Here is a 16,995-nt window from a genome sequence, read left to right as displayed (position 1 = left end):
ACTTTCATAGCCATTATAGTTATTAAGTTAGAATTTAAAACGTATTTTAGTCCCACATTTGAACTTTTGTCAAAATACTTACTTGCAAAGCATTTATTTACAAAATATTTGCAGTTTAGATCACTTACAGTATCTTATCTCTTAATCTTGTTTTACCACCTTAGACTCTAGAAGCTTAAATTTCGAGTTTTTTATTTTTTCTTCGGAAATCCTAATTTTACCTACTCATTACATTTAACTAATTAACTAAGTGAACATGTTAGCTGTTTATTCATTTGACCTATAATCTCCTTATTTTGATAATAATTTGGTCTGTGATTTTATTATTGTGACTTCCGTGATTATCATTTCCAATGATAATATTTCTAAACTTACATATATCCTAGCTTTTACTAAATTGTCCATGAATAACTGATTATCTTATAATTTTGACTTCACTTTCATAATCAGCTATTTATTCACAAAATCATTTTTTCTAAGACACTGAATAATTATTTACTATGTAGAAACATCATAATCTAATCTAATTTGACTCCAACTGAGAATTATGACTTAATATAAAATGTTAACTCTCTCATGATCATGACTTTAGCTCTAAATTTTGACAGTCATTTAAATGTAATCATTTAAACCTTCTTTCTCATTTTTAAAGGAACCCAAGTTTACTATCTAATAATTCTGACCTCAAAAGAGATCATTGTTACATAGTTATCAACTCAAAAATGCAGACTACCATCATGAATTTTAAGTTTCCTACAACCTCTTATTTCTTCATTTTAGATTCATTTTTTATTTAAACTCTCTCTAATTTACTTTATTTCTTCTCTCTGTGGGTATTTTATTTCATCATGCGCACATCGTTTATTTTTCTTTCTCCATGTGTAGACTGAGTGTAACTTAAGGGAAAGTGTGATGGTGACTCCTGAAGAGCATGCTGGCCATTATGAATGAGAAGTAGACCCGGTCAGTTTGATGGACGTGAGACGCTTGCGAGAGCTGATAACTTGAGAGATTCTTTGACTTATCTTTCAGTGTATATTAACACTCTGGATACCACATCGAAGCCTTTTACGACTGAATATAGCAGTCGAGTGAGCACGAAGAGATTAGTATCTCGCGGATCTATTTCCCTTGGATGCTCCTGTTGCGCATAGATACTGCGGCATTTCCTTTATACTCTGTGAGTCGCAGTGCACGGTTGTATCGCTCCGCCGGCAGAGGAAATGCTCGTAGACCAATCACATCTGTGTTTACACCATCACCTGTCAAACACACACCCTCTGGTACATTTTCTCTCTGAAAGGTAGGATTTCTGCATTTATTTCATCTTCACTTTTTATCCAAATGCGAACACAGGGGATGAAGTCAGAGCCTAGTTACGGTAGCAATATAGCCGGTTCGCCTTTGAGCGAGAAGCAGCCGGGGATAGCAAGGTTAGCGCCCCTGGAGCTAACGAGCTGGAGCTGGTTATCTGTCCGCCTGGCTTGTTTTTTAGCCGATTATCAGAAAGTCCTTGCGCCCTAATCATCTCTGGCTGAGGTCGACGCACAACGATGTGTGTTAGCTTGACAGACCCGGCCAACTAATGCTGGAAACACTGAGCTTGTGCTTGCCGACGTTAGCAGAGGGTAACATAGCCGAGTGGCTACCAGGACAAGCCATGCAGTGCATCCTCAAGCTAGCAATAAAGCCTGTCGGCTGGATGGAGATGCGTTTAGCGGAGTCGTTAGCTAGCTCTGTGCACGGCTGAATTAATGTAATCGTTTGTATTTCTATGTTTTTTTTCCTACGGAGAAGTGTCGCTGACAGTGACCCCCACTGCTATTGTCAAATTGTTGTGTCGTGAGTCAGGTAGCTCTTTGTTTGTTTCTTTTTTGGCTAGTTTTGTCGCTTTCTGTGTAACTGTTAGCAAACTAACATTGCGGTAGCAGGTGTGGAAGACTTGAGGTTGTAGTTATTACTTATTTAGCCTGCAAAATGTTGGAGTATGCATTAAGTTACATTTCCTACGTAAAGATACCACAATGTAAAGACAATTAAAAGTCGTGCTTCCAACCATTTTACTCAAAACTATCTGAATTCTACCCCCACATGTATTAAAAGTAATTGTATTTGAGTAGGCCATAGTACGTTAGATTGTATTGTAGTTGCATTAATGTGTAAATAGTGGTTTGGTCTTGCATTTGGCTTTGGTGGAGCTAGCTTTAACCCCTCTTATTATTCTCTGTTTTGCAGTTTCATTTGTAGCAATGCTGCATATCATAATTTACAAGATTTTTTCAGAGTTTTTATGTATGGACTTCTGGTGTAAAGTGTCTTGGACAGAGTCAATAAAATGCAGCTTGTGACTAAAATGCAGCTGAATAGCTGTGGTGTCTTATAATGGCAATAAATATGCAGTACATACGTAAAAGTACTTAGTTTCACTATTTGGTGTTGACATATATTCTGTATTAGCTTGTTGTGGCTCTTCGCTGAAGCCGTATGGTGTGAAATAAACACTTCATGTGGATATCTTGTACATAATTTTGGACACCGTATCCCATGGCAGAATCAGAACACGCATGTGTAAAGAAAGAGTGTTCAGCTGTAATGTACAGCTATAGATATGTGTACAAGACATGTTTAAAATGAACCAAAGTTTAGTGCAAATTGTGCATTTTTGGTGATGATACAAAAATATAGGTATAAACAATAAATATGGGGCTATTTAAACCGAATATACATGAGAAAGGTGGATGAAGTGGAGTTGTGTTGCTGGACTGAAATATTCCCAGGTATAAGGTGATGAATAGTGTACATGAATAGTGGGGATTCAAAAAGAGTTGTTCCTGTCATTACAGACTGATTTAATTGCTTGTGGGAAGAAGCTGCTGTTGTCTAGTGGTTGTGGCATTTGATGTTAAAAGTCATGTGTGGAGTCTCTGGGACTTTTGAGCTTTCCATTGGAATTCAAAACTGTTAAACAATCTACAGCAGTAGTTCTGCTGTGTCCAACAATCTTGAGGTTGTCCCCCCACACCACCGCATGTGCTGGTGTCCTTTATCACGACACTGAACCTCAAGTTGCTCCTGTTGGCGCCTTACATGACAGCTCTGCTATGTTTGTGAGTGTGTGAATGAGTGAATTTGTTGTAAAGAGCTTTGTTGAACCTAGCTAAGGTTAAAAAGTACTATGTAAGTGCAGATAATTTGCCATTTTCTTTATGTCTAACCAATTGGATGCTATGGGAATAAGTTATTAGACTTACTGTAAAGATGACAGGGCACAACTTACAAACTACGAAGAAAAAAACACAATGCATGATGTTTATTTGGTTGCCAAGTGCAATATTTTGTAACCTTCAGTCTCAAATTTGTTGGACTATTGAATTTACAAAGTCACAGAGTATGCATGATTGTCAGAGAGATGGGGAGAAGGCAGGGAGGGAAAAGAAGGAGAGTGAATCAGATTGAGGCAGTACAAGGTGCAGTGCAGTGTGGGTGTTTACAGTATTAACCCAGCCTCCATGCTGAAGAGCTATTTGATTTACAGTGTTCACTTTCAGTCTCTTTGTTTTTCTCCTGCGCATCATCCAGGAGCTGAAACACACACTCACACTGAAGCGCCTACGGTAGCCGCTAACTGGACGGACTCTCTGGCAATTGACCTTTTGCAGGTAAGCCTGGGCTTTCTACTGTACAGGCAGACTGAACTACTACTGCTTGATCAGCACTGCCACAGCTTAACCTTCTTCCCCCTTCATACTCCTTGGGCTGCATGTTTTTTAGTGCAAGTGCATTTTCCTAGCTTTTAAATGGGCTTAGGTGGTGTCTTTACAGGCAGAAGCGAATTCATATGGTATGGATTTGAACAGACACTACGGACGCAAAATCAGACTTCAAGAGAAACAGACCTGCTGGAACATTTAACAGATGTTGGATAATAACGCAAAGTCTCTGTTGTGCTCTGCTAGGCTAATAACACAGCGAGAGAATGGACTTACATGGCAGTTTATGAGTCAGAAAACATCTTGAATGTCAAAGATGATAATGCAACAATATTATGAAAAAAATCTAATAATCCTAAGCAGCCTTTATTTTGGAACATGACTTTACCTTCAAAGTAGCAAACAGCAAAATAAATGTAAGGTTTTTTCCATCAAGCGTCACTTAGAGACAAATTTTTAGTGAAGTACTCATAAATGTGTGATTTTTAGAGTCAGTGGAACAGCTCAAGAATCTGCAGGTTTGATTTTTTGGGGGGATTTCTTTCTTCAGAATCTCCAGTGAAGACACAGTAGACCCACTGTTAAAAACCCAGATGATTTTGTCTCACAAGGAATGTCAGCGGAAATGGCTTTTAGTTCTGGACAGTTGTGAGTTTTTGACATATAATAACCCTGTCCCTCTGGCTTTACGACACATTGTGTTTGTCTGAGGCTTGTCAAGTCTTAATTGGAGTGTCTCAGGTGTAGCGTGAAGCATCGGTGCAATGTACAGTGCCTCAGAGACGACATGATTCTTCTGGGGCTTGAGAAAAGCTTAGAGGGATCAGAGTACATATGAGGGAGTCAAGAAGGACGATGTACAACAGTTGCATAGAAGTAGGCTTTTGAATTTCTGATGGCTTTTTGCAGTCAGTTCCTCCCCGTAGTAATTCAGCAATAATTTCTTCCTCTGAGAGTTTGTAGGTTTGGATTTATTCAGAGTTATTGTCCCCTGTTTTTCTGATTTCTCTGTCTTAGCGGAATAGTGGAATAAGTCTTGAACCATGAGCTCAGTGGCAGTGTTGACCCCGGAGAGCTTTGCCGAGCATCGCAGTGGACTGAAGGACCAGGAAATAACAGGTAGCGTCCGGATATCTTCTGCCTACTTTTACTTCTCTTAACCACTGATCAGATTGAGGTATGTAGATTTGACCACACTTGCCTGGTAATTACTGTTTTTTTGATTAAGCTGGTGTAATTTTGGAGTTTTTCCGATTTTGACTGCCTGCTGCACTATCACTTCTTAATGTTATCCTCCACATCCGTACATCCATTGTTTTCCCTTTCCATCCTGACCTTTTTTTTCTTTCTTTGTCTCACTTGGGGCAGGCTGCGTCCCGGAGGATGAGGCATACATCCCTACCTATCTGGAAGCCTTCCCTCCGCTGCCGGAGAAGGGGGCACCAGGGGAGAAGGCCGGGGAGCCAGCTTCGGCATGGGGGAGCAAGATCAGGCCCATCAAAGCCTCTGTTATCACCCAGGTCAGGAAGACACTGTAGTGTACACATGCAAATGTTTCTAGTGGAACAACACATACTGAAAAAAGAAAGCCTCGTTTAACAACACTTGGCTCACACAAAAATTTAAATACATCAGTACTATAAAAAAAACAGCTGTCATCTCTTATGCTATTCCCTGCTGGTTTGATATTTTTATGTCTGTAAGTAATTTTTTTTTCCGCAAGTCATTTCTGCTGCAGTACTAGCTACAGGTCAATAAGATGTAGCTGTTCCAGGAAGATAAGCAAATAAATGCATTGTCTTAAACTTGAACCGCATATCTCTTGACCCCTCCTGTACCCAGGTGTTCCATGTGCCCCTGGAAGAACGACGCTACAAGGACAACAGCCAGTTTGGGGAGGGCGAGGAAGCCAAAGTGTGCCTGGACATCATGCAGCGAACAGGGGCACACATTGAGCTGTCCCTGGCTAAAGACCAGGGTCTGTCCATCATGGTCACCGGCAAACTGGACTCTGTCATGAAGGCTCGCAAGGAAATTGTAGCTCGCCTGCAGACACAGGTAAAGTCACTATGAGTTCCTGTAGTTGTACTGTTGTATTAAAAGGCTAAATTGTTTATGACAGGGGTTATTTCCTCAGTAGATCTATTGAAAAGAATTTTAGTTAAATAAAGGTTAAACAGAAAAAAGTGCAATTCTGTGGAAAAAAAACTGATTATTGGCAAATATTATTATTGTTTTACCCAAATACACTAAATTGTGAAATATAATGGACAGCAGAGTCTTGTTCTTTTGGCTTATTATACTATGAAACCTATGATGTCCTGTTTTGTTGTACAGTCGTCATTAATGAGCCTGTCACCCTGAGTATAGTTTTTAGATCTTTGCTTCTGTAGTAAATGCTGTGGAAAACTACCACTGGGAAAAACTTTACATCCAACTGACTTTAAAGATCCTGGTTGGAAATTCTAATTAAAATGGAACAAATTTTCAAATATGCAACTATTTTCATTTTAAAAGTTAAACGCCATCACAGACTATCCATTGTCAATGTTCTCAGTGCAGTCTTCTCGTTTGCACAACAAACTGGCACTGGTATGTTGCTTGTCGAACTGGAATTAGCTTCCAAGCTAGTTAAATTCTAAAAGTGAGATTTTAGACGAGTGCAGTGAAACCTTCCACTTTGAGTTGTGGAATTTGGAAACAGCACTCCAGTGTTAAACTATGAACAAACGTTTTTCTGCACAGTGAAGGTCAAACATTGGAACATTACCATCCTCAGAAATGCTTGTCATAGCACTTCAAATGTATCCATGTTTCTTGATGGCTCATAGTGGGCCTTTGGGGGTGCCTGTTCATGATAGTAAGCATGATTGGTCGGCACACAGTGAAGATTTTTAGCTTAATTAGTCTGTGTTGCATTATTTGACCAAAATCTTTGCGCTTTCCTGTAATTTCTGACCGTTTGACAGATCAATTTTGCTTGAGTAAATAAGACCCCGATTAATAGAATTAGTTTGAAAACTTGAATCATTATTTTCATGATTCGTCTTTAGGGCTGACTAAAACCTCTTTGAGGTATGGCTCAAATTCTTTCATGTACAACTGTGGTAACTCAGCCTGAAGATATACAGAAATAGTAAATATACAGTGGGGAGTATTTAGTCAGCCACCAATTGTGCAAGTTCTCCCACTGAAAATGATGACAGAGGTCTGTAATTCTCATCATAGGTACACTGCAACTGTGAGAAACAGAATATAGGGGAAAAAATCCAGGAAAACACATTGTAGGATTTTTAAAGAATTTATTTGTAAATTATGGTGGAAAATAAGTATTTGGTCAATAACAAAAGTCCGATTCAATACTTTGTAATATAACCTTTGTTGTCAATGACAGAGGTCAAACATTTACGGTAGTTCTTCACCAGGTTTGCACACACTGTAGCTGGTGTTTTGGCCCATTCCTCCATGCAGATCTCCTCTAAAGCAGTGATGTTTTGGGGCTGTCGCCGGGCAACACGGACTTTCAACTCCTTCCACAGATTTTCTATGGGGTTGAGGTCTGGCGACTGGCTAGGCCACTCCAGGACTTTGAAATGCTTCTTATGGAACCACTCCTTTGTGTGTTTGGGATCATCGTCATGCTGGAAGACCCAGCCATGCTTCATCTTCAATGCTCTCACTGATGGAAGGAGGTTTTGGCTCAAAACCTCACGTTACATGGCCCCATTCATTCTTTCCTCAACACGGATCAGTCGTCCTGTCCCCTTTGTAGAAAAACAGCCCCAAAGCATGATGTTTCTGCCCCCATGCTTCACAGTAGGTATGGTGTTCTTGGGATGCAACTCAGCATTCTTCTTCCTCCAAACTCGACGAGTTGAGTTGATACCAAAAAATTCTATTTTGGTTTCATCTGACCACATGACATTCTCCCAATCCTCTTCTGGATCATCCATATGCTCTCTGACAAACTTCAGACGGGCCTGGACATGTGCTGGCTTAAGCAGGGGGACACGTCTGGCACTGCAGGATTTGATTCCCTGTCGGCGTAGTGTGTTACTGATGGTAGCCTTTGTTACTTTGGTCCCAGCTCTCTGCAGATCATTCACCAGGTCCCTCCATGTAGTTCTGGGATTTTTGCTCACTCATGATCATTTTGACCCCACAGGATGAGATGTTGTGTGGAGCCCCAGATCAAGGGAGATTATCTGTGGTCTTATACGTCTTCCATCTTCTAATAATTGCTCCCACAGTTGATTTATTCACACCAAGCTGCTTGCCTGTTGTAGATTCACTCTTTCCAGCCTGGTGCAGGTCTACACTTTTGTTCCTGGTATCCTTTGACAGCTCTTTGGTCATGGTGGAGTTTGGAGTCTGACTGTTTGAGGCTGTGGACAGGTGTCTGTTATACAGATAACGAGTTCAAACAGGTGCCATCAATACAGCTAACGAGTGGAGGACAGAAGAGCTTCTTAAAGAAGTTACAGGTCTGTGAGAGCCAGAGATCTTGCTTGTTTGTAGGTGACCAAATACTTATTTTCCACCATAATTTACAAATCCTACAATGTGATTTCCTGGATTTTTTCCCCCATATTCTGTTTCTCACAGTTGAAGTGTCTCTATGATAAAAATTACAGACCTCTGTCATCATTTTAAGTGGGAGAACTTGCACAATTGGTGGCTGACTAAATAATTTTTTGCCCCACTGTAGCTGCAGCTTGAATAATCGTATCTCTGCAGGCAGGTCGGTTTAGGACAAACAGTTGAACTGAAAAATGACCGTCAGCTCCCAAGAGTGGCCTTTCTGAGCTTCAGCCGCAAACATGCTGATTTCCATTTCAGTGGGAGCCCTGAGGTTCACTTGTTTAGCTGAGTTGCAGTTATTGATACAAAGGTGCAGAAAAACATTTTGTCCTCCCCACAAGGTTGAATGCTTTTGTTTTTGTTTACCTACTGAGAACTCATAAATATTGATTTTGGTAAGTTTCATCCAATTACTGTCCTTAGAAATTAGAAAGCAAATATTACTGCCTTGGTATCTTATGCTGGTGGAAAATGAAGCTTTACAATTCTTCTGTATATGTCTGAACCATTAATCAAGATGATTTGTGCTTATCCAATAACTTTTTGCCAGTTTCCATATCTGGCTCGGACTCTTTCTTAAACTTTCTCTGCCCTAACACCCCTCTCCACCTAGGCATCTGCTACGGTCGCCATCCCCAAGGAGCATCATCGTTTTGTCATTGGCAAGAATGGTGAGAAGCTGCAGGAGCTCGAGCTGAAAACTGCCACCAAGATTGCAATTCCCCGTCCGGACGACCCCAGCGCTAACATCCGCATCACTGGTACCAAGGAAGGCATCGAAAAGGCTCGCCATGAAATCCTACTGATCTCTGCTGAGCAGGTCAGCCAGCAATAGGTTGGGATTCCATAGCCAGTTCGGTTTTGGATTAAATTCGAATATTTGAATCTCAAATAATGGGTTAAGTTCTAAAATCTCAGTTGTAGCTGTTTATGACTTGATACAGGTTAAACGTGAAAGAACTGAATGAGAGATTCGAATTGGACGACTGAATGTGATTCTAGCATCAGATTCCATAAGATGCTGTCAAACAAACTCTAGATTAAGGGCTAATTTGCCTTGCAGTAGAGTACCAGGGTAAATAAATACAAATGATACATTCTTCAAAGTGTTATAATTAGCCCTTACTTGGCACAAAACTGAAACTGTTTGATAAAGGAAGCTCCCTTACATTTTTATATTGAACTTCATTTAGACACTGTACCTAGTTGCCTGTCGAATTGTGGCATCATCAGGAGAATCAGTAATGACATATTGTATTATATTGATTCTTCTGTTCACTGACTCCCTCGTCCTCCTCATTCTCCCCCACTCCACCAGGACAAGCGTGCAGTGGAGCGTCTGTCCCTAGAGAAGGCTTTCCACCCCTTCATTGCTGGTGCCCACAACAGGCTGGTGCAGGAGTTGAGCCAAGAGACCGGTGCCCGGATCAGCATCCCCCCGCCCAGTCTGCCGAAGGACGAGATTGTCATCACTGGAGAGAAGGAGGCCGTAGCGCTGGCGCTCAGCCGCATTCGAGCCATCTACGATGACAAGGTGAGTTTGTTCGGAGCAAGTGTATCCAGTGAGCTCCGGTGTCACCGCTGCTAATTAATTATTTGCGGTTAGGGCCCTTAACCTTTGGTACAACTAGTTAAAGTTTAACCGATAAAGTTACATTTCTCTGTGCTCATTGTACTAATTGCCTGTTTATGGTTGTTGGTTGTTTTTGTTATTTTCCTACGAAGCTTTAATTCTATGCTTTGTCCACATATTTATTTAAATAAAGGCTTCAAATATTTCTTTTCCGTCACTGCTGCTGATTATTATAACCATCATTTTTTTAAAAATTGAAATTTCGAAGTGTTCTAAATTAGGAATTCCCAAAAATATCAACATAGGCATGAAGGAACAGAGTACACCATGAAAACTGTGTCAAGGACAGTTAATAAAAGTGACGCACGTGAGAAAAGACTCACTTTGCCTCTCATTGTGGTTTACCACGTACCAGTTTTTACTCTGTCCTCGACTTGCGCTGAAATTTTAGACGTTCAGATGTGGCTGTTAACCAAAAAGACTTGGTCGGAGAAAGTAGGTTATCGTTTCGTTTAGGGCATCATGGCAGGACATAATTTCCGACAGTAGCTTTGTGGTTGTCCTGTTTCACAGCAATCTTACTTGTTGACTCAGCTACCTGCACTTTAAACCACATCTATAATAAAGATCATGGATGTTTTTGGGTTGCATTAGCAGTGGTGTTGTCTTTTTTTCTATCACACACCAATATGTGTTCTCTTTCGAAGTTTCAAATAAATTATATGAGGTGGATGAGTGAAACACACGAAGGAAGTGAGTGTTTGTATGTGTGTGCCAAATGAGACCCGGTGATAGGCGGGCCGGAGATAATGTTGAGAGAAAATTGGATTTCACTAGGGAACAACAGGATGAGAATGCTAATGCCATTTAGTGCATATGTATGAGAGGCAAAAACAAATATAATTTCTGTGTTGCCTTCTCACTTTCACCCACTGTCAGTCACTCTCCTCTTCCTCTGTGCTCACCTCTTGCCTCCACATTTCCTCTTGTCTTTCTGTCACTCCTTTCCCCTCTATTCATGCCACCTTCTGTCTATCTTCTTGCTGTTTCCTGTCCCTCATTTCTCTTTCTGTCTCCTCGTGTGTTCCCATCCATCCTTCACTGCGTTCCTCAGTTTTCACCACTTCCTCCCACTGCCGTTCCTCTCACCGCTATTGTGCCTTCACAATTCTGCTCGCCACTTACAATCTTGTCCCTGTCCACCATGCAGAAGAGGAAGACCACGACCATCTCTGTGGAGGTGAAGAAGTCCCAGCATAAGTACATCATAGGTCCAAAGGGCAACACGTTGCAGGAAATCCTGGAGGCCACGGGGGTGTCAGTAGAAATGCCTCCTCTGGACTCCGGCTCAGAAACTATCATCCTTAGAGGGGAGCCGGACAAACTGGGACCGGCACTTACACAAGTCTACGCCAAGGTGAGAAGTAAAGGAGGGACACAGAGAACAATGTAATAAAGGACTGAGATAGGGAGACATTTTTGTGCTTTTTAGCATAATGTTTTTTGTCAAAGCGTGATGTCACTACCATGGAGGTCCCTGTTCGTGCTCTTATTCCGCCATGCCAGAAATTAAACTAAGCTCTTAAATCATTTTAAATTTGGTCTCATTTAAGTATATATGAAATACAATTTAGATTTGGTCTCTCTACATACGTGCTTGGAATAGAAAGGTGAGGTCTCCCCAAAATCTTAAAAAAATAAATAAGCACCGCATCCTGTTGAAATGGAGCAGCATTATTGCTGAGTCAGATTTGTGTATCTTGTACACTAGTTATTGCAAATCCAGTAGTCAGTCTTCTTTAAGCTTTGGTTTGGGGCTCTGCCAGCTCAGGCTAAATGCTCCTCTAGGTTTGCCAGCTACCTACTGACTTGTTCTGTCTATTTTTGGCACTTTGAAGCAAAGCAAAGGTTGATCAGAGCTGTTGTTCCTGATACACCTGCCTGTACATATTGTTAATAAGGGGAAGAGTGAATAAAAACAGGAAATTTGCAAGCTGGAAAATGAAAACTGTGAACCAAAAGACTTAAAAGTAGGGATGTCCGATTTTGACTTTTTTGCCATTAACTGATATGCCGATGTTGTCCAACTCTAAATTTTTCTGATTCCAATATCAATCAATACCGATGTGTGGCCTTGGAAATAATTCCAAACCACACACATATTCTTAGTCAGGCACAGCAAGCTTGCTACTGCAGCCACGCTTCTGTTTACACGCTTCACAGAGCAGTTTGATGATGTGATCATTTGTACGCCAGTAAATGCCGGTGAAATCCAGGCATTATTTTATCGGCTTTTATGATAGGCAAAAAAGACGATAACGATATTGACTGATATTACATTTTTATGTCAATATCAGGCCGATATTGTCGGACATCCCAACATAAAAGCTCTGTAGAACTGATAGTAACTGTCATCTTTTGATAAAAGTCTGTGCATTGTCATTACAAGCAACCTTCCTCACATTAAAAGTAGTCATTCGATGCATTGTTAAATGTAAACTGGTAATGAGTGATGGTCATGACAGGTTAGCCTTGTATGAGTTTAATGCAAACCTGGTTTTGACCCTGAATGATGTTTTACTGGTACAGGCTAAGAGTGTGATGGTGGTGGAGGTGACTGCTCCAGCCTGGCTGCATCGTTTCATCATCGGCAAGAAAGGGCAGAACATCGGACGGATCACACAGCAGCTACCACGGGTAAGGACAGAGGGAGAGAGGAGGGGCTCATGATATGATTTAGAAGCTAGAGATAACATGAAAAATCCCACATCCTGCTCCAGTAATATGACAAAAAAGTTCCATCATGTTAATGATAACTGTCTTGTCGGATTTTTTAAAAATATGGCCGATAAAATAAGAAACGATGGAGCAAAAACTGACGACTCAAAGTATAGAAGACACGCTAAGTTGGAAACTTAACATTGACGTAGATATGTTTGATGAAAAGTGACACTCAGTCAACACAGGGTGAGCATTTTCAACTAGCTTGTCTTTTTCCATGTGTGTAGGTTCACATAGAGTTTACGGATGGTGAGGAGCGCATCAGTCTGGAGGGGCCAACAGAGGAGGTGGAGCAAGCTCAGGCCCAGATACAAGAGATCATCAAGGATCTGGTCAGTATCATAAACCTTTTACAATGAACCCTCTGTAATATAAGTGTTTAAACTAATGATGAACCTACATTTACGTAAGAGCTGCGCTTCACTGTAGTTTCTCTTCAATACTACCTTTGCTTTCCAGTGAATATACCATAGTTGCCTCTAAGTGATCATCTCATCAATTTAAAAAAAAATGCAAGTGTTTACAAACAAATGTGGCTATCAGCAATGTTGTAGATATTTAGCTGAATAATAATGGCATCTTTTTTTTCTTTAGGAAGAATATTTTACTTTTTGTCAACCAAAATCTGATATTTTTTTTTTAAAAGTAAAAATGTCTCAAGCTGTTCTAAATTGAGGATTTACTATTTTTCTGTGTTTTGTATTATTTGAACTTTATATTTTTGTGTTTCAAACTGTGAGGATTCTCTCTCTGTCCTTCTGTGTCCAGCTGGTGAGGATGGACTACACGGAAGTCATCATAGATCAGCGTTTCCACAGACACCTTATCGGAAAGAACGGAGCCAACAGTAAGTACATGTGTGCTCTGCTGATTTCAGCCAGATAAAAGCTGGTGTACCAACTCTGCCAGTGTTATAAGTTCAAATGCAAGTGGGACCAGTCATACTAAATGTATTACTAACTAGTAATTTAATGAATTTGTGATGTTCTCAGTTGGAGCCTTTGTCGCAGGTTACCACTCTCTCTCCCTGTTTCCAGCCTGACTTCCATACTATCAAATAAAGGCCATTTAAAAAGTGTGTTCAGTTTAGTGTATTGAAGAAAGCAGTGTCTTAATAGCATGTAATCAGGTCCATAAGTCATCAGAGTGTGACCCAGTTTTTGCAATTTTCAAGGTCTTTATTAGAGTCTCACTTGGGAGAAATTTGTCTTGGCCAGAGGGGTCGCTGCACAGACAACACAGACCGCTCATACAACAATAAGATAACAAACATCCAGAATCAAAAATAGATAAATGAAATAAAAGTGCAATGCATTATCACATTGATTAAGAACAAAAGTGCAAATGCAGCATTATGTATGAAAATAATACAGAACAGAACACACCCCACACACGTGATTGTCTGGATGACCTTACTGGCTTCCTGTCTTTCTGCTCATCCTGGGTAATCTACTCATTAAGGAACTTCACTGACAAAGGCATGAATGAGTGTTTGTACCTGTGTTGTTTGCATGGTGGAACCCCATATCTTCTCCCTGAGTTAAATAGAATGTATTCGGGGTGCAGGGCATGAGAGGTATCTGATCAAATACTGTCTGCCCCTCTGATGTGTTCAAACAGGTCTTGAGGGAGGTTAGGGGTACTGGAATACCGATGACTTACCCTGCTGTCTTTAACAAATTCATTTTCCCACTGTTCATCGCCATAGTGGATTTTGAATGAAGCAATGAACTTGTGATGGAAGTCTTGGCCTGCCTGGACTACACTGCTCAAAAAATTAAAGGAACACTTTTTAGTCTAAGTATTGCATCAAATCAGTGAAACATGTGGAATACTGATCTGGTCAAGTAAGTAACTGAGGCTTTTTAGTCACTTTCAGCTGCTTTGGTGTTCATGAAATTAACAACAGATGCACTAGAGGGGTAACAATGAGACAACCCCCAAAACAGGAATGAGTTTACAGGTGAAGGCTACCGACATTATTTCCATATCAATGCTAATATCCAGTTTGTTTTTCCCTGTATTGAAATATGATGTATTTTCAAAGTGTTCCTTTAATTTTTTTGAGCAGTGTATATATTAAATTTCCACAAACATTTACTCAATGCATTTTTTTTTTTACCTTTATTGTCCTTAGTATGTCACAAAATAGCAAGTACACACGTGGACAAAATTGTTGGTACCCCTCAGTTAAAGAAGGAAAAACCCACAATTCTCACTGAAATCACTTGAAACTCACAAAAGTAACAATAAATAAAAATTTATCGAAAATTAAATAATCAAAATCAGCCATCACTTTTGAATTGTTGATTAACATAATTATTTAAAAAAACAAACTAATGAAATAGGGCTGGACAAAAATGATGGTACCCATAACTTAATATTTTGTTGCACAACCTTTTGAGGCAATCACTGCAATTAAACGATTTCTGTATTTGTCAATGAGCGTTCTGCAGCTGTCAACAGGTATTTTGGCCCACTCCTCATGAGCAAACAGCTCCAGTTGTCTCAGGTTTGATGGGTGTCTTCTCCAAATGGCATGTTTCAGCTCCTTCCACATATGTTCAATGGGATTCAGATCTGGGCTCATAGAAGGCCACTTTAGAATAGTCCAACGCTTTTCTCTCAGCCATTCTTGGGTGTTTTTGGCTGTGTGTTTTGGATCGTTGTCCTGTTGGAAGACCCATGACCTGCGACTGAGACCAAGCTTTCTGACACAAGGCAGCACATTTCTCTCCAGAATGCCTTGATAGTCTTCAGATTTCATCGTACCTTGCACACTTTCAAGACACCCTGTGCCAGATGCAGCAAAGCAGCCCCAAAACATTACTGAGCCTCCTCCATGTTTCACCGTAGGGACAGTGTTCTTTTCTTCGTATGCTTGGTTTTTGAGTCTATGAACATAGAGTTGATGTGCCTTACCAAAAAGCTCCAGTTTGGTCTCATCTGTCCAAAGGACATTCTCCCAGAAGCTTTGTGGCTTGTCAACATACATTTTTGCAAATTCCAGTCTGGCTTTTTTATGAGTTTTTTTCAGCAGTGGTGTCCTCCTTGGTCGTCTCCCATGAAGTCCACTTTGGCTCAAACGACGACGAATGGTGCGATCTGACACTGATGTACCTTGGCCTTGGAGTTCACCTTTAATTTCTTTGGAGGCTGCTCTGGGCTCTTTGGATACAATTCCAACGATCCGTCTCTTCAATTTGTCATCAATTTTCCTCTTGCGGCCACGTCCAGGGAGGTTGGCTACTGTCCCGTGGGTCTTGAACTTCTGAATAATATGAGCCACTGTTGTCACAGGAACTTCAAGCTGTTTAGAGATGGTCTTATAGCCTTTACCTTTAAGATGTTTGTCTATAATTTTTTTTCGGATGTCCTGGGACAATTCTCTCCTTCGCTTTCTGTTGTCCATGTTCAGTGTGGTACACACCTTTTCACCAAACAGCAGGGTGACTACTTGTCTCCCTTTAAATAGGCAGACTGACTGATTATGAGTTTGGAAACACCTGTGATGTCAATTAAATGACACACCTGAGTTAATCATGTCACTCTGGTCAAATAGTTTTCAATCTTTTATAGAGGTACCATCATTTTTGTCCAGGCCTGTTTCATTAGTTTGTTTTTTTTTAATAATTATGTTAATCAACAATTCAAAAGTGATGGCTGTTTTTGATGATTTAATTTTCAATAAATTTTTATTTATTGTTACTTTTGTGAGTTTCAAGTGATTTCAGTGAGAATTGTGGGTTTTTCCTTCTTTAACTGAGGGGTACCAACAATTTTGTCCACGTGTGTAATAGGGCGCCTGTATAGCTCAACAGGTTAAGCGGGCGACCCATGTACAGGGGCTGGTCTGTGACGCAGCGGCCCGGGTTTGATTCCTGCTCGCGACCCTTTGCTACATGTCTTCTCCCCCGTTTCCTATCTGCCTTCACTACAACTATCCAAATAAAGCCGAAAATGGCAAAAACAAAATATATTAAAAAAATAGCAAGATAATAGGCCACATCTGGCCATGAAACTGCTTATCCATCCAGGCACTTTTGAGCCTGTGAAAACTGAGAAACTTTAGAATTTCATTATGAAACTCCTTGAATTAAAGGTGAAGGTCTGCACTTCAAACATCTTGATTACTTCAGTTCATATCCATTGTGGTGTTTAACGTCATATGGATACAGTCTTGAGATTGTTAATGTGGTAAATGACTATTCTAGCTGGATACAACCGATTTTTAATGGAATATCTCCATAGAGGTACAAAGGAACATTTCCAGCAATCATCACTCCTTTGTTCTAATGCTACATTGTGTTAGCTAATGGTGATGAAAGGCTAATTTATGATTAGAAAACC

At 40.4% G+C, this 16,995-nt stretch overlaps 1 protein-coding gene across 1 annotated transcript in view; it reads left to right on the top strand.

Annotated features, from left to right (window-relative positions):
• The first annotated feature begins 1,161 nt into the window (after positions 1 to 1,161).
• The window catches only part of hdlbpb (high density lipoprotein binding protein b), a 29,521-nt gene continuing 13,687 nt past the window's right edge, over positions 1,162 to 16,995 (top strand). The window contains exons 1-11 of the mRNA XM_022210220.2: positions 1,162 to 1,303; positions 3,580 to 3,659; positions 4,728 to 4,829; positions 5,079 to 5,230; positions 5,553 to 5,768; positions 8,905 to 9,111; positions 9,610 to 9,825; positions 11,075 to 11,281; positions 12,454 to 12,561; positions 12,873 to 12,977; positions 13,414 to 13,492. Of these exons, the coding sequence (XP_022065912.2) occupies positions 4,754 to 4,829; positions 5,079 to 5,230; positions 5,553 to 5,768; positions 8,905 to 9,111; positions 9,610 to 9,825; positions 11,075 to 11,281; positions 12,454 to 12,561; positions 12,873 to 12,977; positions 13,414 to 13,492 (1,366 nt within the window). The 5' untranslated portion in view covers positions 1,162 to 1,303; positions 3,580 to 3,659; positions 4,728 to 4,753. The remainder of the gene's footprint in view (positions 1,304 to 3,579; positions 3,660 to 4,727; positions 4,830 to 5,078; positions 5,231 to 5,552; positions 5,769 to 8,904; positions 9,112 to 9,609; positions 9,826 to 11,074; positions 11,282 to 12,453; positions 12,562 to 12,872; positions 12,978 to 13,413; positions 13,493 to 16,995) is intronic.

Source organism: Acanthochromis polyacanthus, chromosome 23, assembly GCF_021347895.1.
Source record: "Acanthochromis polyacanthus isolate Apoly-LR-REF ecotype Palm Island chromosome 23, KAUST_Apoly_ChrSc, whole genome shotgun sequence".
In the NCBI taxonomy this organism is placed as follows: Eukaryota; Metazoa; Chordata; class Actinopteri; family Pomacentridae; genus Acanthochromis; species Acanthochromis polyacanthus.
Note: the sequence above shows the minus strand (reverse complement) of the source record. Positions and strands in the feature narration are given on the sequence as shown.